This window comes from Athene cunicularia (genome assembly GCF_003259725.1).
Source record: "Athene cunicularia isolate RWA chromosome 19 unlocalized genomic scaffold, athCun1 chr19_part1, whole genome shotgun sequence".
NCBI lineage: Eukaryota > Metazoa > Chordata > Aves > Strigiformes > Strigidae > Athene > Athene cunicularia.
In genome coordinates, this window is record NW_020799124.1 from 6,540,461 (window position 1) to 6,565,844 (window position 25,384).

The window sequence follows — 25,384 nt, forward strand, 5'->3', positions numbered from 1 at the left end:
CCCAGCCCCGCTCACCGGCAACGCCGCCGCCGCCGCGCCTCGGGGGCCTTAAAGGGACGGAGCCGGAAGGGGCGGGGCCGAGGCCGGAAGAGCCGCGCGGCAGCGGGGCGGGGCCAGCGGCGGGGGAGGGAGGAGCCTGGGGGGATTTAAAGGCGCAGGCACCCGCTTCCCGCCTCTAGGAGCGGGTGAGGGAGGGTAGTGGCGGGGTGAAGTCTGAGCCCGCTTCAGCGTGCGGGAGCGAGACCAAGTCCTCTGGGAATGCGGCTTTTTTCCTTGCTTAGGCGACAGGGGGCCCTACCTAGGCCTGTAACCATGGAAGATTGGGGAGTGGATGCTGGCTGTGAGCCTGGGCCCTGTTTCCTCAGGGAGGCCCTGTCTGAGGGGAGACCTGTGCTTCCTCTGGTGCCTGTGGGCTCTTGTAGCCGAATTCTGCCGCATTTTTGGTATAAATAATCGATTGGGTGGTGCCATGTTCAGCAGCAAGATGTTGTGCTGTGGGGCTGGACACAATCCACAGCAGGCCTCAGTCTGGCAGTGCTGGAAGAAGGTGAGGCAGAGGTGTGAGAGCTGAGGGACTGTGTTATGCTCTGAATTCCAGGGGATGAAGCTGACTGTCAGCACAGTCTTTGGCTGTGGGGTGTTGTGAAATGCCTTCTTCCACCTGCTGTTATGTAAATGAGTCAAATCTTGAAGGATTTCCATGTAAATTTTAAATAATTCTAACATGTGTGAAGTGAGAGCTGGCCTGTTGCATTTGCTTAGAAAATCCACTCTGTAAATGTGTATCTAAAATGGAGTGTTGAAAAAAAACTTATGAACTGAATAATGTCCAAAAAAACTTGACCTTGCTGTTGCTTTTGAGGTATGCTGGGTAAAAGAACTCTGATTTTGGGACAGCACTGGCAGCTCATGAGCTTGTGGTTTCTGTTCCTATGACTTCAAGCTGAGGCCATCCCTGTCTCATTTAAAGGTGTTCATTTATCTTCTGCTGGCATGTATTTTGGCAGCTGCCCACTTTTCAGGCTTGTTCTCTAGGCATTATTGTCCCATCATCTTTCATCACAGGAAGAGGGCAAGTATGGAATTGTATTTACTTAATAAGACAACACTGTGCAGCTTCCCTTTTTAAGGTGGCTGGGTATAGTGAAAGCAGGCTATTCTTTGTGTGGCTGGAGACACTGCTGAAATAGTTTGATCAAATGCTATCAGAGAAGTTATTTGGAAGTTCATTATTGGGTCTTACAGACATCCAAGTCAAGATTCATGGGTGTCTCTTACGTTAGTGCATTATTGCTTGAATTATAGTGGAGAGCAGTTGGGAGGAGTCTTGCTGGCACAGGCAGGAAATGGTTAAGAGCCTTTCATATCACCTGGGAAAGCAATTCTTTGATTTTTCAGAGGGCGCTAACATGCTGCAGTTCATAGGAAACAAAGGAAAGGGGATCAAGTATAAAAGTTGTTCTTGAATTTTATTTTCAGTGGCAGAACTTATGAGGGCTGGATATTGATGTCAGCTGAAAAATACGGATTTTTGGATTAAAAATAATTTCTTTCTTCTCATCTTTGTCCAGAAAATGATTTGTGAGGTAAGTCTTGATACCAACTAGTGACTTTAGATAACTTCTTTTTAGACTGAGAGGTAAGAAAAACGTTTGTCTTCCTGACCCATTTTAAAGCTGTGAATTCTTTGCTTAAATTGTTACTTGGGCAGGGAGTACAGGCAGAAGTGTGAGTCAACAACTGTAAAAAGCCCACAACGCTTTCCTGTATTGTCTGCATTCAAATTGCTTGCATTAATTTCTGAGCTGAAGTATAAAAATTCAAGAACCAGGAGAAAGATAATGAATCAGGGGAATTTGCAATTAAGAGTTGCAGTAAATATTTCAGCAATGACAGGAGACTTTCAAATTGTAGTAAGTGTCTATGTTAATACACTTCTGCAGTTGATGCTTCAAGCATCTTCTGTTGGTGGCTCTTAAAGTACTTCCTAAACCTTGTTTCTTTAAACCACGCTGCATTCCCAGGGGTTTTATGTTTCCAGCTTGTGTAAGAACTTTGCTGGTAGATTGTACAGTTGCTGGTCCTGTGCTGCTCCTTAAAGGCAGACTGTTTTGAGGGGGTATAAGAGAGGTTTCTCACCTTAAAACGTGCTGCTGGCTTTTTGTCTGTGTGAAAACATGCTTTTTCACTTGAGGGTGATTGGATGGTAATAGCTCATGCACAGTTGTCACTGAGAGCAAGTGCCATGTGAAGGGAAATCTTTATATCCTGTGGAGAGCCCTACAAACCATCCATTCACCTTGGAAATGCTAAACGGAAAGTAAATTAAACTCTCACTCCTGGGAAGGTTAATTGCAGCTTGTTCCTTTATGTATTTCTATGCCTGTCTATGTACTGGATTCTGGTGGATTTATTGAGGTTTTTTGGGGAATGCTGATTTTATTTTCTTTCCCTTTCTACTTTTCAGTTGATACCCACACCTCAGATACCACTTACTGTATCTCCCACTTCAGTAGTGTGCAGCACAGTGGTGTAACGCATCTGGTGCTGTGATATAGATAAGCATCAGTCCTTGCAAGAGTCACCTTGCCAGTTATTCTTGCTATTGCCTGTTGTTCCCAGTTTCCCTTGCACCCCCACGTTTTGCTCAGGTGCTAATTTCTTGTCAAGAACGGGGAGGACTGTAATCCAGTCAGGGCTGGTAGATGTCAACTCTTTCATCTTGGACATGAACACCCTAAAAGGCGGACTCAGGACCATTTAGTTCCTGCAAATTATATTCCTCATCCCTGTGTTTCAGTTCCCCTCATCAAGCAAACTTTTGTCATCTTTCTGTTGGTTTTCCTAAGGTGCAGGAGAAGCTGTGGACATTCACAGCTTTTGAACTATCTGCTCCCAGATTTGGGCTGGACGGGAATCTTTTATCACCCCGCCCTATTTTGGATTAATGTGTTATTTGGTAAGGTTATGACATGCTCTGATCTATTGCATTTTGCTGCTTCTGGGTCTTGAGCTTACATCCCTGTGGCAACTGCAGAAATAAATCACTGGAGCTCAGTGACAGAAACTCTATCTCGAAACACGTTGCGCATGATTCACAGTTAAATGTTGCTATTAGGGATCTAGAGAGCGAATTGCTTTTGCATTTAAACAAAAGATTGCAAATGCAGATTGTTTTATTCAGTAAGACTTCTCTTATTTGGAAAAGTTATTTTTCTAAAAACTTGACTGTTAAGTGTTTTTGCTTATGTTGTCAGTATCTGACATTCATTTAAGCTATTCAGTGTGAAAGCCTCTTCTCTTTCTTTACCAGTGCTATTGATTAAAATGTGGTTTACATTTCTTGGGAAAATTCGATATTCAAAAATGTCTTTTCACTGTGAGTCAGAATGTACTTTTCCATGGAATAAAAATTCTGGAAAGGAAAAAAATGCTATTGGAAATGTTGAACAAATTATATTGTCGTTTCAAGCAGGTTGTACAAGAAAAAAGAAAGCTCTTCAAAGTCAAAATGAAGGGCTCTGGTGTTTTTGACATATTTTGAGAAAATTAATACATTCTTCTGCAGTTGTTCAATTTTATCTGTTCAGCGTTTTCCATATGAAACTTTTTGAGAATGTTCTATACTGGCCTTAACTCCAAGTTCCTGTTTAATTCAATTGGCTGTTTCAAATTACATATTAGAAACGAATTACGAAGCTTTTTTTCTCCTTTGTCTTCAGCCATTGATGTTTCTTCTAGAACTAATAGAAGTGGTTGTTTACAGAATTTCATAGTAGTTTTCAGTTCTTATGCTTTAACTGCTGTATCCAATGGTACAATTATTTCCAGTAAATCCCTGTTTTTGAAGAAAACTGGACAGGAAAGACCTTTGGAATGTAACAGGTTAAAATATAATTTTGCTGTTAGCTGTGTTGCAGCTTGCAGATTAGAAATCAAAACATTACCGGAATAATTACTGCTGGTTTGGATGCCTTCGCATGATTCTCTCCTTGTCGATATTACTGTGGTTACATTACACCATACTACTGTGGTCATTTTTTGGTTTTAAATATTCCTTTCCCCTTAATTGAAAACACTTTTCTATGCTAAATAGAAAAGGACCTGCGCTCAGCAGTGTGCACTGAGGTGTTGCCTAAATTATAGAGAAAACACACTTTGTGGCAAGATCTGTTTTTTCACTTCTCTAAAACAGTACTCCCTGAGGACAAGGGGGTGCCCTGGTGGTGATGGGATTTGGGCTCTGGACATGCCTAACCCTGAACTACCCTGGCTTACACTGATTCTCAGTAGTGCAGACTGGCCTCTCCTGGGACTGGTGGCAGGTACCGACAGAAGGACCAGCTTGGGCAGTCTTGAGGGCATATGTTTCCCTCCAGTCTTGCAGAGGGAGCAGATACTGTTACCCTGTTTTGGATAGAAGTTCAAAAAGATAAAAATTTCATACTATGCTTTTCCAGCATCATAATGTTCTTAGTGAATTTTTTTCAGTGTGCAACCTGTTTGCAGTTTAATTAAGCTTATTATTCCTTGTCCAGAGCATTGTGGTCATGAAGAGCAGATGTTATAATGTCCCATCACACTTGTCACTTCTCTGTACTAACCAGTACTTTGATTTTACTGCAGATGATTTTCTAACCCTTGGACCTCTCCTTTGGATTCTCTCCAGTTAGCCCATTATCTTTCCTGAAGTGTGTTGCCCCAAACTGAACAAGACTTCAGCAGAAGCTTTACCAGAGCCAACTGGAGGGAGACAACTCCTTGGCTGGTCCCAATGGTGTCAGAAAGATGAATTTCTTCCTGAGCTGTTCTTCCCCACTCTGAGTTGTCTCAAGTACTTGTTCTCAAATCTGCTGCTGATGTCCATATGATTTGGTATATAACTCATCTCTTCTCTGCTTTAATTTCCCTCCAATTTGAAAAGAAAAACTTCCATATACACATTACCTCTTAGCTAGCTTGAAATTTTTGGATGAGGGGCATATACAAAGTAAGTGGAAAATAATCAGTACATTTGCAAGCCAGTTTAGAGCTCACCAGAAGCAAAGAAGGGGACAAGATACTTTACAAAATCCTGGAAGGTACAGACAAATGGAACTTTTTGGTTGAAACGAACTTTATTTTGGAATTCCGTAAGGAGAGATTGGAAGTCTGCCACACTGTAATAGTTTTATATTGTAGGAAACCAAGAACGCCTCAGTCTCTTGTTGACCTATATAGTTCACAGATACTAACTAGATTGTGCAAGTCTGAGCTGTTCATTTTATAAAGTAATAATAAGAAGAAAAAATTACAGGCTGATTTCCAGTGTTCAGGAATAAACATCTGAGAACTGCGTAGTGCAGATTCACGCTATTGTTTAACCTCAACTTTCAATGTTTGGTTTGAATGGTATCCACAAAACCCTTGTGGCTGTGGAAACGCATGTCTCATCAGTTTTCTTCAGTTGATTACATTTAGAATAGAAGACTTTTACAGAAGCCTACAGAAAATTCCTTTACAATTAAATTCAATTCACAAGAACGCTACTGGGAAAATTTCTGTTCTAAATAACATTCATCATTGTGAATTAGTATGCTGAAGAGAACACAGTAAATCCAACTTAATTTCATTGCATATGTTTGTCACTTGTATCAGTTCAGGGAGGTAGGATCTCATGTAAAGAAACTCAATAGGTTGGTTGCTCAAGGAGCCATAATTGATAAAGGAGGATTGAGTTGGATTTAATACTGTAAGGTGTTGCTCTGCATGATGTAGTGCTCTACTGTGCATTTTACAAGTGGGGCTTCCACTGATGCATTTGCTGTTGGTACATGCCACAGAGACCTTTAGGAAAGGAAATTTTGCTTGGATATGTAAAAGGGGTGAGGAATGTCATATTTCTGTTGGCATTATTCAAAAGCCAGGTATTACTTTTATGAAACTGTAAAAATCCATTCATTGCAGAGTTTTACTGCAAGAGACTGCTGAATTGCAGGGACATGGGTGATTGTGTGGAGCATGAGGGCTGGGTTGGAGCTTCCCTAGGTGTCCTCAGCCACAGTGACAGGCAAGCCCCTGGTTCTTGCAATAGAAGTTCTGGATGATGTTCTTTCTAGTGCTGTAGGAACCCAGTGTTTGTCGAGGTCTGAGGAAAGTCAGGAATGACATTCTGGGGCAATTTATTTTAAGGAGCAAACTAAATTTAAAGGTGAAACTAAATTTTTTGTCTCAATATCCTTTCTTATTGTCTTGGAGAGAAAAATATATATTTAAAGGCAACTTCATTCTGCAAGTTTGGACTCATCCTACTTTGGAATCTAGCCGAGAAACTGTTACTAAATTTCCAGCCTTAAATGTAACACATATTCAATTTCAGGTGTGGCTGTCCCCATAAACTAAAAGATATGTCCATCCGAGGCCTGAAGAAGAAACAACCGAGGACTTTTAAAGTCAAAATTATAACAGTGGATGCTGAAATGGAGTTCAGCTGTGAGGTAAGAGTCCTCAGCAGAATGCTAGAAAGATGGAGGCTGACCTTTGTATTAGTAAGATATAAATTTTGGAAGTTCAGATTATCAGTTCATAGATAGTCTTAAAACTGATCTGTTATTTTTATAAACATTGGATTGCTTACTCTGAGTACTGTTCAGAATTTAAAGCTCTTTCTGTGAAATCCACTTGACTGACACAGCTAGATTAGCAATAGGCCTACTTTCTTAAGAATTCCAGCACATGATGCAGGGCTTGTTTGTAAGTATATCTACTTCTCCACAAAAATTATTTTTTCAGAAGTGATGCAACTCTTTAAGACACTGCTAGCTTGGATAAAGAAGCCTGATCAGAGCTGGTCTTAAGATGTTGCTTATAAAATAATTACTAGAATGGTGCTTTTCTTTGCACAGTTGATCTGGGACATTCTCTTTAGATTTGCCATTTGTAAACTCCACTTTATTTCTTTAACTACTACAATGGCTGTTTATCTCTGGACAGAAAAGAATGATCAAATGAAAAAGCTAGCTTTTCTTCTATTAGTTACAACTGTCTAGTAAATTGGATAGAGAAATCATAACTGCAGAAAAATATGGAAGAAAACACAAATAGCAAGTGATCAATCGCTAAATGAATTGAGCTGCACTATTGAGGAGACAGAACTGTGCCTGATTAATTCCTAATCATCCAGCAAAAGCAAAAAAAGACAGCTATTTTGGGAAGAGGAGTTAGAAAACTGAGATGCCAGTGGAACTGGCAATTCTAATGAGACTTGTGGGGCATTTATTTTCTTTACTAGGTCCCTTAGAATAGATTAGTCACAAGCAGTGCTCTTCTGTGACTTACTGATCTAAAGTACTTACAGGCAGAGCTGTGAAAATTTAGAAAAATTGATTTTGGAGATCAGAGTCCTTGTTAAATTCAGCTTAATATATTCCTTCCATTGCTCTCTCCCTTCTCACCAAATATTACTCTCTTGCTGGAATTATTATTGCCTAGAAGTTGTTGGGGCGTTTTTTGCCATTAAGTTTTTAGTGGCTGACCCATGCAATTAGACAAAATTATCTTTTTAATGTGTAGCCAACTAGAAGAAACAGATGTGCAGCCACTTCAGTGAAAAAATGAGGCATCATATGTGTGAATTTCAGGACCTTTAATCAAAGTTTGCTCTCTATGGAGCCAGGCTACTAAATGATTCTAGAAGACAGGCTCCTGTTCATTTAAATCAAAGTAGCATAAAGGCTTCGCTTGGTGCCACTGAAATAGGTGAGGTATGTGAAAGATGGATTTGCTTTCACTGTTTGGCATTTCTACACTGTTCCCTGACACTCCTTTTATTTCCCCTGTCCTCTGTCTCTAATTTGTATAAACTATTGAATAAGTTTTTTACAAGTATTAATAAAGCCTTGCCCTGTTCTAGGAAATCAATAGTACAGTCATCATTCCCTGTGCTCATAAAGTGCTTGATGCTGTGCTTAAATGACTACAGCTGCTCTGTGAGAGTTCCCCCAGAGGAGAGGAAGCGGAGGTAGAGCATTGTCACTATTGCACCTTTGCTGTAGACAGCAGTGGGCATATTTCATTGAAAAGCTAAAGGTGAAATAAGAGCTCATAGGAGAGAGAAAGGCCATGGTAGCCTAGTTTGACTGAAATGTAGCGAATTCATTCAAGACATACCTGTTTTTCTTAATTTTCTTTCCCCTTTAGATGAAGTGGAAGGGAAAGGACTTGTTTGACCTGGTGTGCCGAGCACTTGGTTTAAGGGAGACTTGGTTCTTTGGCTTGCAGTACACAATAAAAGGAATGTGCACCTGGTTGAAGATGGACAAAAAGGTATAGGAAACAAAATAAGTGTGGCAGTTTTCCACTTAAGGAAAGATTTATTTTTAACACAGGAGCTAAAGAAATGTTACATGACAACTCCTAATTTTAGATGGAATAATTTTTTTAACAGTGAAGTTCATTGTGGTGTTTGCTTCTATCATGTTTGGCCTGAAATATCACACACCAATTGCCACTATATGCACTGATTGTTATTAGATTAAATCTCAGGATTGTCCTTCCTTCTAAAAGGCTATTTTCTGATTTTCCTCTGGAATATTGTTTTGAGATACTTATGTACTATTTTTGCTGCTGATTTTATTTTATCTGTAAACAGGTTTTAGATCAAGAAATCCCCAAAGAAGATCCTCTTAGCTTTCATTTTTTGGCTAAATTCTACCCAGAGAAGGTAGAAGAGGAACTATTACAGGAAATTACCCAACATTTATTCTTCCTTCAGGTCAGGAACAGTTTTTAACCATGAATTCCTTCTGTATTTACCCCAGTCCTTTTGTGTTGTCTTTGATCTTGTTGGCAGCTGTTAGTCTCAGAACAATTCTGCTGGCTTCAGTTGTATCAGTGTCTCTAAAGAGCTCATTTTTATGAAATATAAACTTCTCTCCTGACTACTGTGGTTTTGTGTACTAGTAAGCTGAATGTTGTTTGCTTTCTGTGTGTTTTTGTTCTCTTGATGACTTCTCTTACTGCTTGTGCTAGGAAAGGGAGTTAAATTGCTGAGACCTGTAGTTTCATGCAAAATGACTTTTACACCTAGCAGTTTGGGTGATAATTCCACATCGGGGTATTCCAAACTGGTTTTGCTCCTATAGTATGTGTTAATAAAAAAATCCATGCAAGGCTGTCACTGCTTGAAGAACTGTGAGGCTTTTGCCTGGTCAGTGCTGAGAAGTATGAAGTGAAGCCATCATTTCTATCAGCTTCAGAAGCTATCTTGAGGACTGTCATCTGGTCTGCTCTGGCTGCAGCTACATTGGATGAAGAGAGTCTAAACAGCTGCTTGTCATCGTTGTCTTAGATCTGCTGGTGTAACCTCTTGTGTAACCATTCCCTAACCTAGTTCTTTCATAATGAGCAGAATTAGAAGAGACCTGTTATTAGACGTACATGCTGTGTGTGGGAGTGACTACACGAGCAATTACAGTTGCAGTTGTGAAGGTGGAGAAGAGGGAAGGAATGGTGATAAGCAGTTGGGGACAATAAGCTTTTTCACTTGTATCAGCTGCAGATGGAACAAGACCTGTGACTACAGCCTATCCCTGAAACTAAAACTTGCAAGTTCCTAAAAATAGTCCAGGTGGTTACTGGGAGATCTTGTTGTTGTGCGACTGTAGAAGGCACAGTCACTAGAAAACAAGGATTCCCTAACCTGTCCTTAAATCTTCATTTTGGATTGTAGGGAAAAAAAGATCATGGAATTTGATAGCCATTCTGAAATACAGGCCTGTTCATCTAGCAAGTTTCAAAAGAAGTGGAGCAGCATGCACAGATATGACTCAAACAGAACATTCACCACAATGTGTGATTCTTTTAAAGACAAAGTCTGGAGACATCATGTTGTCTGATAGGACCTGGATGAGAAGTGCTGTTCTCTTGGTGTGGTGATGGTAGTCTTCTGAAATGTCCAGACTTGTGCATACTGACTGCCAGTCAAATTAGCCAGTTTGAGTTGTCTTCCCTACCCCACTGAGCTGGATGCCTCCTTCCCATGCTAGCAGAATAAATTCCCAGCCCTGACATATCCTCATTACAGACAACAGAACCCAATTCAGCTCTGCCATAGCTGTTGTGGGACAGCAGTACTGTACTCAAGAGCACAGTTGTTAGCTGAGTGAACACAGCTTGGTCTGTACACCATGGTGGTTCTTACAAACTTACAAATTTCCAGGAGATGGAAGCCATTAAAAGAAATAAAATTATCTCCATGCATGTTCTATTAGCTTTTGCAGAGGTAGTTTTCTTATTTGCCACTTGGTTTTCTTTTGTCCCAGAAATTGTTAGTGTTCTCTTAGCCGCATTTAAAATATAGATAAAGGAGCAGATTCTTGGAATACAGTGTTTCTTAATCAAAATAAAGATGTGTCAATCAGGAATAGCTATGCTGTGGCTCCATAGCTGCAGCAACAGGCTGTAGCTGTAGGAAAAGGTACAGAAGCACTGAGTTTTGGATGGTCACTTGTTGGTCAGCTGTTTGTTCCAATGTCAGTGACATCCAGCTTCTCTTCAGACTTGCTGTGGAGTGCTCTGCAAGTTACAGCCTTCTGGTGTGTTGCTTTATCCTGGTAGCTTTCAGCAGTATGTGTCTGTGCAAGTAGGTTGGATGTATGAAATAAATTCATTCTGCATCTGTAAACAAACACAGTAAATACACTTGTTCTCTGAGGAGGATGTGTTAATGAAGTAATGGGAAAATGCTGTTGTTCCAAGGGTTAATATACTAACTAGAACCTCATCCAGAACCCTTAACCACTTGGCAGTTTGATTTGTAAGCTAATTTTGGAAAGGAATGAGAGGGACTCTTTTCCTAGTCTTTTTATCCTGATTTTTTCTTTTCTTCTTGAACCTGCCTTGACTAGCAGATATGCAATTAGCAAATTCTTCTCATTCCAAAGTAGAAAACCAAGACTGAAACAAATTTGAACTTGCAAAGTTTCCTGACTATAAGAACTTAAGATCACACCTGGATGCTAATAGGAAAAACATGTACAGACATCTGGATGCCTACAGATTTCAGCTCTACTGAGTATTCAGACCTTTACAAATTAACATGGCATAACAGCTTTTTACAAAATATGTGAATAACTGTAAATGACTAAAGCTAAATGTTGTCCATTTAAAGATTAGGTAGTTTGCTCCTTCACAAAATAGTATAACCAAATGTCCTTGAACTGATCAGAAAAAAACACCTAGACACTTATGGGGGATGTATCTTAAGTTGTTCTAAATTCTGAAACGTATGATTTGCACCATGGAGTATGAAAGTTGGAGCTTTCCAATTTGGAAGTCTTGTCTTTTCATTCTTTCCATTTTATCAGCTTAGAAAGAATTTTCCCTATACTACAACTCAAGTTCATATATCGTGCTCACCAGAGACTAAATTTAAAAGAAAAACTTTCTTGATGGTTCATTTCAGTTCAGAGTACTTACAGTGCCAAAGTATATTTGTAAAGATAGCTCAGTGCTATCTCAAGTAATTTTTTTTTTGGAAATGTTAAGACTGTGTATTATGCAAAATTTTTTTGTATTGTGTGTGTTAGTAGGCTAAACACATTACACCTGAGGAGGATTTGTAAAGATTAATTTCCCCTTCCCTCTAGGTTTTCAAGTAAAAATTATGCAAGTGATTTAAAAATCAAGGAACATTTTACAGATTATTACACCTCTGATCTTGATAGCACCATGAGTGTTGAAAGAATCTTTGCCAATTATACTAGGCTTTTATTTTTAATAAGCCCCTGTGTTTTTGTTTTGCTTAGACCACTGTAACTGAATAAGTGCTCTATTAGTCAGCTTCCCTTTGTGGGGTCTCCTTTATTCTCTCATTCTGGAAAGTTTAAGAACATACTGTTAAGGTTTGCAGTATGTCTCTGTCTTTAGCAATGTCAGTCAGCTGGATAGACCTGAGCAATCGGGTCTAGTTGGACCTGCTTTGACTAGATGACCTCTAGAGGTCCCTTCCAACCTAAAATTCGATGGTTTAAAGCTAACTTTTCCAAAGCAAGAAGGAAAAAAGAATTGTTAAAAGGAATGAAGTACAGACAATAAAATTCATGTTTTATAACACATTCTTTTTCAGGGCTTATATAAATATGTGGAGACAGCTGACTGGCATTTCTATGAATTTAGAATTAAGACATTTTAACTTTCAAAAGTTGGTGTTTTGGGTTTTTTTCCATTAAATGTAATGCTAAGTAAAGGCTTCCTGTGTTTCTGAATGCCATTTTATTGTTGCTGTTATTAATTCATAATGATGATGCTTGGTGCCAAGTTATAGTCTGGGCATGTCTAGTTTCATTTCAAGCCTGACATAAGTCCTGATTTTTGAGCTTCTTTAACTTGCTCCCTTTTTCTCTTGATTTAGGTTAAGAAACAAATACTGAATGAGGAAATCTATTGTTCTCCAGAAGCAACAGTTTTACTGGCTTCTTATGCTGTTCAGGCCAAGGTTTGTGCGTAGTACTCTAGTACTCCTTTTTTTTTTTTTTTAACCAACATACATGGTGATGTGTAAAACACAGCAATGTTAAAATTTGTTATTAAAGTAGGTCATCCTGGGAGGTACAGGCACAGCTAGAAAAATAAACATTAGATGCCACTACAAGGATTTTGGTATTATATGCTATGCTTTTGCAGCTTAGGGGATTTTTTTGGACCTAACATTTTAATGTAATCTTTTTCCCAGCTAGAATTATTTCCTGTTTTAAAAAAATGTCCATGGATACGGCAGGTGCTGATACCAGAGCGCTCTCTGGAAGGACGTAGTATCTCTCAGAACATAGTTCACTTTATGCCACTGAGAGCCAAACTTATACAGTGGCAGGAGGTGAACACAAGTTCTTAGCAGGGCTGGATCTCTGCAGCAGCCCAGCCTATATGGCAGTAGGCTATAGGAGTAGGGGAGCTTACACTCCTGAATGTAGCCTGTGATTCAGAGATTCCTTCAGATCTGCTGCTACTGAGAACTGCAGGCTAGGACTGGAGTCTAAGGTTATAGGCCACCTTATGGCTGTGTTGGAGCCACGCGAATAGCACAAAGGCTGAAACTAACTTCTGTGGACAGTTCAGATGGAGAGAACCTGTTTGTGTTACCCTGTATATGAGAGAACAAAACCAAAGTCTGTCTCAAGCAATTGTATCAAACTATGTAAGTAACAAGCTCTTCAGTGTCCTGCATCTAACAAATCTTATCTTTTCTTGGGACAGTATGGTGACTATGACCCGAATTTTCATGAGCCAGGCTTTCTAGCCCATGATGAACTTTTACCCAAAAGGGTAAGTCTTTATTCTGTATAAAACCAAATCGTTGAATCTACTTTTTGCCACACAGGTATTGCTGTGGGATTAACCAGAGCATTAGATATTGTTTGCTTCTACCCTGAACTTGGCAAAGTGACCGAGCTGTGAACTGCATTGCTGCATTCACATTGTTTGGGGGAAGCAGTACATGTATTTGTATCTTCAAAGGAAACCAAACTCCTTCCTTTCTCTGTAGGTCCTCAGGCAGTATCAGCTGACAGCAGAGATGTGGGAAGAAAAGATTACTGCTTGGTATGCTGAACACAGGGGTATCGCCAGGTATTGAAATAATTTTAATTCTTTGGAAATCTCATACATTTCAGTAACTGGTTATTTGTTATTCAGTGAAATTTGACTTTTGTAGGGTGAGCAAAAAAAATACTTGTTTGCAAGATGTGATGTTAATAGATTAATTTATAACTAAGAATACAAACACCCACTCATATGGGGTAAAGTGTCTTGTGTAGGGCTCCAAGTGCTTGTAAACTGGACTTGCTTTGAAGTGAACAGAAAAGCTGAGGGCTCTTGTGGAGCTGCTTGACCTAATGTATCTAAATCAGGAGTACTGTCTCAGAGTTCATGTATACCAGCAGAGAGAAATTCCTGTAGAAAGTCTGTGTTGTGTTGAATTTGCAGGTAGTCCTGAGAGTTCAGCCTTTTAATTTAAGGCTGTTAGCTACCTGGGAGTTACTGGCATGTCTGACCTGTGGAGCAGCTGCCTTTCTGGAGCCATACCACACCAGTCTCACCCTAGAATAAAATGAATCTGATATATTTTATACCTTGTGAAAATCATGGCACAAAAGGGTGTCAGCATACCTAGCAAGGGACAAAAACAGTAAAGATATGCCATCATAGTTCCAGGACTGACTTTTGGTGCTAGTGCATGTGGACATTCAGCTACTTCAAGACATTCAGCATGTATGGAAATGCAATTAAACAAGAAGTAGGAGCTGTTGGCACCCAGAGGCAGCCTTTCTGAATATTTCAGTTCAGTTTCTCTTTGGCTGTTCTAGATGCTTTTTAGCACTATTTTTACTGAATATTTTCATCAGGACTTTCATGCCTCACCTTGAAAGAACAGTGGGTGGAGATTCTCATCCTTCTTTGGCCTCTACCCAAAGTTCTGTTTAGAATTTGTTCAGGTCTCATTTCTCAACGACCTCTATTTCCTGAAAGAAATATCCTCAAGTCATGGAAAACAATGGTAGGGTAGGTCTCCAAGACATAATATGATGGAGTGGCAAAACTAACACAAGGATAAGACTAGACTTGAATTTTAATAAAGATTACACTATACATGATTCAAAATAGGTACTGCTTTACTGTCTTTATTCTGTAGAGATGCTGTTTTTATTATCCTTTTTCTATTGTTTGAGAGTAAGAGGGCAAAATTAAGATACAAAGGACCAGATAGTCTGTTCTGTTCTAAGTGGGAAATACAGAGTCAGCTAGGAGAGAAAGACTGGAAAGGAATCTTCAAGTATAACCATGGCTTTATTCTCTAGGGATGAAGCTGAGATGAACTACCTGAAAATTGCCCAAGACTTGGAAATGTATGGTGTCAACTATTTCCCAATTGCTGTAAGTGCTTTATTTAGCAGTTTTCAGTTGCTGTAGATGATGGTACTGTCCTGTTAAAATCCTCCAGGGAGTTTGGAAGTGGGACTCTGACTCAGACTGCTGCTCTTCCCTGCTGCTGGTGGCTGTGGACTGATTGTCCTGATTTTTACTTGCCTGCTAAATAAGTAGGTGAATAAAACAATTAATGCTTGACCATCTGACAAAAGTCTCAAGTACCTCTGGGTATGTAATAGGAAGAAAGAAAAAGTTTGAGCTGCTATAGTCAACCTAGAGGACTGGGTTTATTAGCTAGCAGTGACAACATTCATAGTATTTTGCAGAAACATCCATTTCCTAAAAATACAGATAAATATCAATGTGTTAAAATAAGTGTGGTTCTTTTGTGTCATTTAATGTCACTGTAAATGGCATTTACTGATATCTATTGTTTTTTAGCAAAATAAAAACCATACAGATCTCCTACTTGGAGTTGATGCCAAGGGTATCCATATCTACAGTATTAATAACAGGTTCTCTCCGAACAAGTCGTTTGAGTGGAGTGCTATCAGAAACATTTCCTATAGTGAGAAAGAGGTATGATGGCTTTGATATATTATTATTTTTATATGGGCATGGGTGTGGACTAGGATTCTTGGAACAGGCTGAAAGCTGTCTCTGTTTAAATAATTTGGGGGAGAAGGGGAAAATCATAGGAAGCTTTGTTACAAAAAATAAAAATAACAGACCTGCCTTTCAGATGCACTGCATAACCTTGGTTCCCCTAGGAGCCAGAGGCTGATCTGAGTCTCTAAACTTTGAGCCCTCTATTCTGGTTACTTCCCTACTGCTTGTCCTTTGCAAAACAAGTGTTGATCTCTGAAAAACATAGATATGAATGCCACTGTGACTAGCTTCTTCAGTTATCTCAGCAGGAATTAGATGACCCATAAACACTTAATGCTGTTTTCATGTGCAGAAACTGTCCTTGTAGATGAGGTTTGAAGCACAGTGGCAAGAGGAGACATGCAGGAGACATACATGGTTTTCTGCCTAAATCCTGCCAGTTTGCCAGTGCATGATTTCAGTCTTCAGCACAACCTTACCCCTGCAATTTCACTTGTGATTTCAGAGCCTTCAACTGTAGAAAACAGTGCGGAGTAGATGAAATTTAGTCTCATTACAAATGTGGCTACATAGAAAGCTATAATCAGAAGAGCAAACCCAGAAAAACTACATTGGTACTGGAATATGTGGAATTTGTCAGCCAAAGGACAGCACAGCCTGTTCCATTTTCTGTGGGTCTTTTGAAAAACAGAGGATGAGATTTGCTGTCTGGAGGTAGATGTGCATACATTAAATCAGGCAGGGCAGACTACGGGAGTTCTGCCTCCAAAATGTTTTTGCATGACATTAAACTTCCCCTTTGGTCTAGGAATAAACTGCTTTAACTCCCTGTTACTGGGAAACTGGGTAGCCCTATATTAAAGCCTCACTGTATTGAGTGACACATTCACAGCCCTGCTCCTCACAAGGCAATGCGTTCAACCAGTTGTTACCTACGGGGTGAAACGAGCTGTAGGACATTATGATCTTGGTGACTCAGATGGCCTGAAATTATACATTACATGGGAAATGAATTATAGGAGTAGTGTTAGCTCACCCATGAGTCACAGAAAATAGGATCTTAAAGAATGGAGCTGTATTTTGTTATACAGCCAAACTGAGCACAACATATGAAGTGAAACAGTGTGTACTGATCTGGCAGCATCAAAGCCCTTTGTGGTCCTCTGGAAAGAAAGCAGGAGCTCCAGGACTGTTATCTGATGGTCAGAAGAACAAGTCCTTCAGGTCCTTGATAAGTTTTGGTTGCACCTGCAATGACTGATATTCAGAGAGGTGTTTGACATCTCCCTGACTTTAAGAATATGACTTCTGAGGATTAGTAAGGTATTCTGTTTTCTGGATAACAAATATTTGTTTGTGTTCTTAGTATAGTGTGCAATGCACAGGTGGTATTATTATGGAAACCACCATCCAAACTGGCACCAGAGTGGGTCTGCTATGGGAGCAGATGAGGAACTTGTGTAACAGCAGCCCTGATTCTGATTCTTTTGAGCAAAACATTTTTGCATCACTCTGCCCACATTTGTGGCCTAAATCACATCTTCCCTGGAGGGAAATGGAGATAGGCTAAAGTTTGCATTAGCATTAATAGTTTCAGCTTTGGTTTTTGTCTTTCTCACTGTTTTGTTTTTTTTCTTTTGCCTGTATAGTTAACTATTAAACCTCTTGACAAAAAAGCAGAAGTCTTCAAGTTCTTTTCCTCTCAACTCAAAGTGAACAAATTGGTACGTGTCCTGCTTTCCTTTAAAACTGAGCCTGGTAATACTGATATCTGACTGAAAAATATTGTTTGTAAAACCAATGGAGGGGCCAAGGAGCAGTGAGTTTCTGCATGTGTTTTCCTGAGGATTGCTCTGCCTGGGAAGTCAGGGTACATATGTTTGTCCTCTGCAAAGGGGAGATGATGGGTGGAAAGCAAGATGTGAAAGACAGCCCAAATCACAAAGGGAAATCCAGGTGCTGGGAGGGGAGGATGTAGCATATGGGAAGGTGCAAAGCCAATGCAGCATCTGCTTGTCTGGCTACTGTGGGTTCTGAATCAGTTGCTATCTCTCTTCTGGGCGAAGCAGCAAGGAAGGGACCTAATCAGCTGGTTAACTGTTTCATCATTGATTGCTTCCTAACACAACCACCACAGGGATTGGGTCACTTCTCAGTAAGCTTGTGGAAGGGCCATCACAGATAACTGTTCCCACAGCTGCATCTTGTGTACTCTTGATCTAGATCTATTGCCTGTTCTTATTCAGGAAAATGGAACCAGAGAGGGATAAAGGACAGAAGGAACCACTCATCCTGTTATGGACTTTTCTAAACTATTATGTACATGGGTATGAGCCTGTCCTGGGTGCTGATTTTCTCAGAGAAGCAACTGCCAGCACTTGTGCTGAAGTCAGAATTGTCAGTGTCTGTCCTGTGAGGCCAGTGTGGGGTTTTTTGTTCCTCTGGCTGGTGCACGAGTACATCAAAATCACATTTGCTTTGCTATTCCTATCCAGATTCTGCAGTTGTGCATTGGAAACCACGACCTGTTTATGAGGAGAAGAAAAGTGGACTCAATAGAGATCCAGCAAATGAAAGCACAAGCCAGGGAAGAAAAAGCTAGAAAAAAGGTAGATTCTTTCTGCTTGTCTGTTATTGGAAACACCGATTATTATTCCAGCTGGTGCCCTTGCTGTCCATGCATTGCATCAATATGCTGTGTGGGAGGTGAGAAAGTGCAGCAGGATTGAATGTGGGAACAGCTCTAGTGTGTATGCAGCATTGGAGGATGTAAGTAATGTTTGTGAAACTGAATAGGTGATTACAAAGATTTGGGGTACATAACAAATCAATCCAAATGCTCTCCCAGCAGTCTGAAATAACCAGTATTACCTGTCAGAGGAGTGCAGAGCTGAAGAGTGCAAGCAGCTTCAGCACTGCATCTCTGGTAAATAGCAGTACACCAGCTAGAGAGCAGTTCATTCTTCATTAGATTCATTTGTGGTGCTGCCTCAGGCCCAGATGAGATTCTGCTGCAAACTGACAAATAGAATGATATTGCTCATTCTATTTCCAGATGGAGAATCAAAGGCTGGCCAGGGAGAAGCAGCTCCGAGAAGAAGCTGAGCGAGCCAAAGAAGAGCTGGAAAGGCGTCTTTTCCAGCTGGAAGATGAAGCCAGGCAGGCCAACGAGGCCCTGGTGAGTAGCGTATTAGTCTGAATGTTCTTGTGCTTGATGGACTTTCTTGGTTTAGAAGCTTTTATTTTTTTTCTTATGGTTCCTGTGAGACATGAATTATGACTCAGGCAAGGCTGGAGAGTTTCTGACCATGGGTGGAGAGGGCACGCTGGAATAACTGAAAACTCCCATCTGCCATAACCTTCATTTGCTGTGATCCTTTTACTCCCTGTATTTGGTTCACAGTAATTTCTTCAGGCAAAGAGGGAAGAAAGGAAGCAACCTTGGAGCTGAAACTGAAAGGGGCATGGTACACTGGCAACTGAAGGGGCCAACTTCAATTTTTTGTTGAAGTCTTTGTCCAACTCTAAGCAAATGTGCTTCCTTGTTTTGTAGAGGTGAGAGGTGGGAAGTTAGGGAATTTGGAGCAGAGGAGGAACACCAGGTCCTACCATTATGTTTACTATACTTTTTATTTTAAGGGATAATATTTTATCACTTGATCTTTTGGGGAAGGATGTCTTCTTCCTGACTGTCTGCAGGGGTGATTTTGCAAGGTAATTAAGGAAAATTGTCTCCTCTTAGCTCCGATCTCAGGAAGCAGCTGAGTTGCTGGCTGAGAAAGCTCAGATTGCAGAGGAAGAGGCAAAATTGTTGGCCCAGAATGCTGCAGAAGCTGAGCAAGAACGACAGAGGCTGGAGATCACAGCTCTGAAAACCAAGGAGGAGAAACGCCTGATGGAGCAGAAGATGCGGGAGGCAGAGCTGATAGCAGTGAAGCTGGTGAAGGAGTCTGACCGGAGGTTAGAGTTGCTTGAGTAGGGTTATGGTCCCTAGTGGGATGCCTGGGTGGAGAGTGCTGCTTTTCTCAGAGCTAAGCCCATGAGGGAGGGATTGTTCCCAAAGCAACACTTCGGAGTGACTACGCTTTCTTATATCTTGTTTGTTCCACCTGGTACCAGTGGTTATGATGAGAGTCAAGAATTTTACAGAGAATTAGATTCAAGGCTATAGTGATGTTTAGTGTTAAAGATCCAGAATATAGAAGCACATTCTACTTAGCTAGGTAGCTAGTGCTCTTTTGATAACGCTATCTAATTTTATCCACCTGTATATCCTGTGAGTTAGGAGGCTGTTTTTTCATTCATCAATACCAAGTGATGGTCTCTTTTGTCCCTTTCAGTTTTTTGAGAAGTGTAAACCAGGTAAGCTTGTGTGGAATATAAACCACTCTAAGTGCTTGCATGTTCCATAACACTGTGCTGTCTGAAGATGCAGAGCAGACCAGACCAATGTTAATAAAGGATGTTTAACCTTACTATTAAGGGCCTTCTGCTTGGTTTAGGATACTGCCAAAAATCTTGTCAAAATAAAGAGCAGCTATGTTCCACCTCTCCCTACCTCAGGGAGGATCTCTGACAGCCTAGAGAATCTGTATCAGCAGGTCATAACTGAGCCCATGGAAATTAGGAGTAGGAAAAAACATGTTAATTCAGCCAGTTTGTGCAGGATTTCTTTGAAAGCATGTCATGCTCTGTCCAGTTAGTTCTCTGTGACCATCCTACCACAAGTATCTTTGGGTAAAGGAATCACAGTAATGGATCTTGTTCTCTGGAAGCTAATGAAGTGCATAGCTCTGAAATCCATATGTTTTATACTGGAAATCATCAACCATTCATGTCAGGTTATTTGTCTTACAGAGCCAAGGAAGCAGAGCATCTGAAACAAGATCTGCATGAAGCCAGAGAGGCTGAACGGAAAGCAAAGCAGAAACTCTTAGACATAACCAGGCTTAATTATCCTGTAAGCTTCTACTCTGCTGGGCACCACTTCATCTTCATGGATATTCAGATGTTGACTGCATTTTTGTAGCTCCCATCAAGCTGAGTAGTGGCTGGGGGACAAACACCTATGGAACCACCTGGTGCCTGAATACAGTGTAGCTAGGATGGAAGTTGTATTTGTTTGGGGCAGTGGGTCAGGATGTTAAAGGTAAAACAAAAGTTAAAAACAGGACTGGTGTTGGGACTTGGGGAGCAGAGCTTCTTGCCTGCATTCATGCCTAATACTGACTCTGTGCTGTCTCAGGTGATACTTTGTGGAGGTGGCTGTTGTGAGCCAGCTGTGTGGTCCTGGCATGTGAATTGCCTGTGAGTGTCTTTAAGGCAAAGCAGATGAAGCTGTCTACAGCAAGAAGGCAGAGCTAAAGCTGTGTGCCCCAACTCCCTCTTCTGCTCCAGTCTTGCTGAGAATGGATTTCCATTCTCTGTTGAAATAGGAACAGTGCAGCCAGGATACTACTCTGCCCTTTGGATATGTGGGATGTGGACTTCAGCAGTTCATCTGGGGCCACTCAGGTAGAGGGGAAGGGCTGCAGGAGTGTCTGTGTGTCTCAGAATCCATGGGTAACTTACGAAATGGCTTGGTATGGCATTCTTGCAGAAGCTGGGGAGATAAACATATTCAAACAATCAGATTTTACTGACAGTGCTTGTGTTGTATGTTTCAGCACATGGTCAAGTACCCACAATATTCGCCAGCTGACACCAGAGATGCCAACTTTGACAAAGGATCCATAAAACTGGATTTGAAGGACATTGACCTAAAGAGACTTTCCTTTGAGATAGAGAGAGAGAGGTATCAGTATTCTTGTGGTGTAAATAAATGGAAATGTTAATAATGGAAAGTACAGAAAGGAAAATACCTCTGGGAATCACAGTTCATCCTTCTAACAACTCAAGATGACTTCCTACATGTACATACGGCTAGAGGCCTTTTACTGAGCTGGTGTGGATTATGTCTGGGTAAAACTAGCTATTTACACAGAGAAAGAGTGTTTTGGTGGCATTAAGCCGTGACAAGTCCGGAACCCTTCTGTCTTGAAGAGCATTATGTCAGGGACAAAGTACTTTGCCAGAGTAGCAGCATGTTAGAGGACAGAAGCTTCCCTCTAGTGTTGAAGTATGGTATCGCTTTGATCTAATACATGAGAGGGTTTTCCTCTGGGTCTGGAAGGAAATGCTTGGTAAAATGGTAGTAAGTGTGTGAATGCTGAAGGGTGGAAGAGAACCCCCTTCTCACTGGGCCAGGGGAGTTAGGCCGACGTGTGCCAGACTTCATTTTCCCTATCAAAAGACTAAAATAAAACAAATAACTTCCTCTCTCCTCCATCCACACACACCTGTTCTTGAGCTATATCATGCCAATAAGTTTCTTGTCTCCAATGTGTGGACTACAGGCTAGACTACTTAGAAAAGAGCAGAAAATTCGAAGATCGACTGAAAGAACTGAAGTCTGAAATTCATGCTTTGAAACTAGAAGAAAAACAGTCTGGGCTTTACTCTCATTGGAATGAAGTCCTGGGATCCTTGGATCGCTCTTTAGGAAATGTATGTACCTTAAACACTTGCCTGGCAGTTTTTTCAGCATGAACCATAAAAAGGAATAGTGTGGGTGTGCCAAAGGTAGTTGCTGTATTTCAGTTCAAGGCATGTGCTTTAGTACCCTTGATAGTAAAATATTAGAGGTGTGAACATAGACAATGAAAATTCCTGTCAAAGCAAAATCCAGGAAGTTTTTCCTGGGTGGGATACTGGTACCATAAGCAAAAAATAATCATCTGATTTTACAGGTTATAGTAGCACAGTAAGGGTTTAAGGTTTTGGAGCAAACTAAATTGTTGTAACTTAATACATTTAAATGTAGTTCCTATTAGTTTGCATTACATTCTCATTCCTGTGCTTTGTGGTTGCTAAAAATCATAAAAGTCTCGGTGTATTTTTTTTAAGGCATTGAGGAGCTAAACCCAGATTTTCATCATAAGTTTATGTGTATAAACACTCCAGCTTCTTCCTGAACCAGTGGAAGAATAGGGCTGGTTTTGTCTTTCCAGGTTGTTCCACATGTAAAAATGGCTCTGAGTCAACACTTTTGGAGAGAGAAGGGAGGCTTGGAAGAATTATGAGGGAAGATGGCCTATATTTTTCAGACTATGCATCTGATGTTCTTTTTGGCTTAATGAGTGTTGATATAGAGAGGGCATTAAACTTCCATGTGTTCTCTTCTTTTGAAGACTCCATCATGGATGAAAACCTTTGAAACTGGAGATTCATTGGATATAAATCTTCAAAGACCTTTCTCTGCTTACTCGTTAAATACTACAAGCAGCTGGCCTTGTACCAACAAAATTCAGCACACAGTGCCAGTGGAAAAGTCATCTTTTCAAGCAAATTCCTTGGTTGCTAACAGTGTGGGCACAGGAACCAGAAAACAGATTATAAAGGTAATCAGATTTGTAAGTAAATTCCCAAATGTTGACTAAAAGTTGAGAGGTAAAGAATGTCTGGCTTTAGGGACCTGTTTTGTCTGGCTCTGGCACAGCCTCTCAGATGAGGAATCAGTGCATGGCTGTTGCATGAGTTTGGAGACCAGGCATTGGCACACCCTTTGGGACTGTTTATAACTCAGTTACCTGTTTTTTCTCACTTATGATCTAAGCTGGAATGCAAAGCTGTAAGCCTTAGTAAATGAAACAGATGCCCCTATGCAGTAGGAGGTTCTGTGTTAAATTTTATTTGTATCAGCCAGGCTTGGAAATAAGCATGTGCTCCCATGTATGGAGAGCTTAAAACATACGTGCCTGTCCTCTGGTTTTAAGGGGGAGGGAGTAAGATACCAGTAAGTGCCTAGACTTCCAGCAGTTCAGTTTTCTTCTAGTGTGTTCCCTGTCAGAGTCCCAAAGAGCTAATGAGCTGGGTCTTATGAAAAAACAACCTGCTTTTAAATAGCACTGGAATGGAGACTCTAGTATGCGTTCAAGAAAAACTGTAAGGGCAGGGCAGTCTTGAACAGTGGGAAGGAAATTGGCTTTCTCTTGGTGATGCTAATTGTGCAAGGCATTGGAAGTAAAGGTATTTGCTGGTTTATATGAAGAAAACTGGGGGGTTTTAGGATCAGTTAGAGGCTCTAGTATATAACATTGAAGACTTGAATCTTCAGGGTTTTGTGCTTAGAACTAGAAGGAACACAACTGAGTGTAACAACAGATGAGGAAGCGGCTCTTTCTAATGCAAGTAACAATCAACTTTTATGACTAATTTAATCCAAAGAGCAGGGGTAAGGCAAATATGCTTGTTTTAAGAAGGAAAAAGCTATTGCAGAAAATCTTGCAAAAGGCTGTGGCGTCAGAGGTAAAGGAAGAACTGGACCAAAGGGAGTTACTTTGCTTTAGTGTAGGAGTTCAGGGCAAAACTGATTTTTCCCATTTGATTTACTTGTAGGTTCAGCAGCATGACTCGGATGTGATCTACATTTGAAGTGTCTCATTTCCTTACCAGACTGGTAGAACCTGCTGGCCATCTTTTTGGCTGCTGCAAAATGCACCTATACAAGGAGGACGCTTGCACAGCTCTGTCTGACAGTCAACAGCATAAGAGATATGGTACTGTAGTCATAGTCAGAGCTGTGCTGTTCAGCTTCTGAGCAGCAAACATAAGCTGGGAGCACTAAAACTACCAGTCTCAAATGGCTGGTGTCTTTGGGTACAATGGTAAACATACAAACCCAGAGGAGTGTTGTTTACTACTTATGCACTTTTGAAGAAACTCTTTCTACTTTGCTAAACCTTCCTCCCTCAGGTGTTTTTACACACCAACTCATCAATGTGGTACTCTTATAGAAAGGATGCTAGGCAGCAAGTGTCCGGGAGGTGTCTGGGATGAGAAAATTGTATGTGATCTTGGTGTTTACCTATATGATAGACTAATCCTGGTTTTGGTTTTTTGGTCCATGGGACATGACTCCCACAGAGCTCTGCTCAACATTTTAGTGTTTGCCTGCCAAATATTTTCCTTTTCCTCACCAAACATTTCTTGGTTTATTGATTTGCATTTCTCTGTGAGAAATCTCAGCTTTTTATTCCAGAAGTGGACATCTTGAAATACCTCCTCATTCCTGGGGGAATCCTTTGTTTGGAAAAGCTTCTGTTCTCTCTACAGTTTCTGACTAGATCAAGTGCTTTTGCCACTCACTTTGCATACTTTACCTTGTTTCCCAGTCCTGTGTTATACAGCTTCCAAATTAGAAAAAGACAAAAGATGCTATTGTGTCTGCTAAAGTTGGACTTCTCATGGAGAGGTGCATGCAGCAAAATGCCTGCCTCATTAGTAAAACCTACTTGCATTTTCTGGTTTTGTGTGTGTTTGTGTCTGTTTCACCATAAATCTTCAGTCTGAGGACTTCTGGGGAAGCAGCCAATGTGCAGCTGTAGCTAAAGTATTAGCAAAGTTGAGCATGTGACATGTGATATAAAAATGAATGTTAATGTTAAATATCTTATTCTAAAGGCTAAGATTAAGAAAAATGTTTGATAAAAAGCTTTGATTTCCACTTGCTTGTAACTGCTTTGAAGTGAATCCTATGTCAATATGATAATATTAACAAGACCAGTTCTAAGGACAAACACCCAAATCTCCTCAGTACCCAGCTGCAAGAGTCAGAGCCCAGAGGGGCAGCATCTCTGTGCTCAGACCTCTACCAGTTGTGATAGTTACAGGGCAAAATGCATATAACTGTGACTGGCAAAGCTGTCTCAGCCTCTAGAGCAGTTGCTGCCTCTGCTGTGCAGAGGGAGGGGAGTGTTAATTTTCTTCACACCTCATGTTGTGGGGAAACTCCTCTGCCAGCCCTTAGAGCCCACCCACCCACTGTGGCAAT

The 25,384-nt window shown here is 40.7% G+C and overlaps 2 protein-coding genes across 5 annotated transcripts in view; one reads left to right on the forward strand and one right to left on the reverse strand.

The window, feature by feature from the left end:
- Positions 1-87, reverse strand: part of MRPS17 (mitochondrial ribosomal protein S17) — a 3,481-nt gene extending 3,394 nt beyond the window's left edge. The window contains exon 1 of the mRNA XM_026861679.1: positions 16-87. The gene's annotated coding sequence lies outside the window, so the exon portion shown is untranslated. The remainder of the gene's footprint in view (positions 1-15) is intronic.
- A 140-nt stretch (positions 88-227) lies between these two features.
- LOC113487272 (merlin-like) lies at positions 228-24,996 on the forward strand. 4 transcript variants are annotated; one of them, XM_026861778.1, is made up of 20 exons: positions 228-547; positions 1,480-1,586; positions 4,627-4,875; positions 6,359-6,476; positions 8,179-8,304; positions 8,630-8,752; positions 12,392-12,475; positions 13,234-13,302; positions 13,523-13,605; positions 14,835-14,910; positions 15,346-15,483; positions 17,163-17,237; positions 18,009-18,122; positions 18,569-18,691; positions 19,256-19,473; positions 20,371-20,473; positions 21,180-21,307; positions 21,909-22,059; positions 22,743-22,952; positions 23,950-24,996. In XM_026861778.1, the coding sequence occupies exons 3-20, from the start codon at positions 4,868-4,870 to the stop codon at positions 23,983-23,985; spliced, it is 1,983 nt and encodes a 660-aa protein (XP_026717579.1). In that variant the 5' UTR covers positions 228-547; positions 1,480-1,586; positions 4,627-4,867; the 3' UTR covers positions 23,986-24,996. The 4 variants fall into 4 exon arrangements, with proteins under 4 accessions (XP_026717579.1, XP_026717580.1, XP_026717578.1 ...); XM_026861779.1 differs by lacking the exon at positions 1,480-1,586; XM_026861777.1 differs by lacking the exon at positions 228-547 and having other exon boundaries at positions 1,178-1,586.
- The last annotated feature ends 388 nt before the right edge of the window (positions 24,997-25,384 follow it).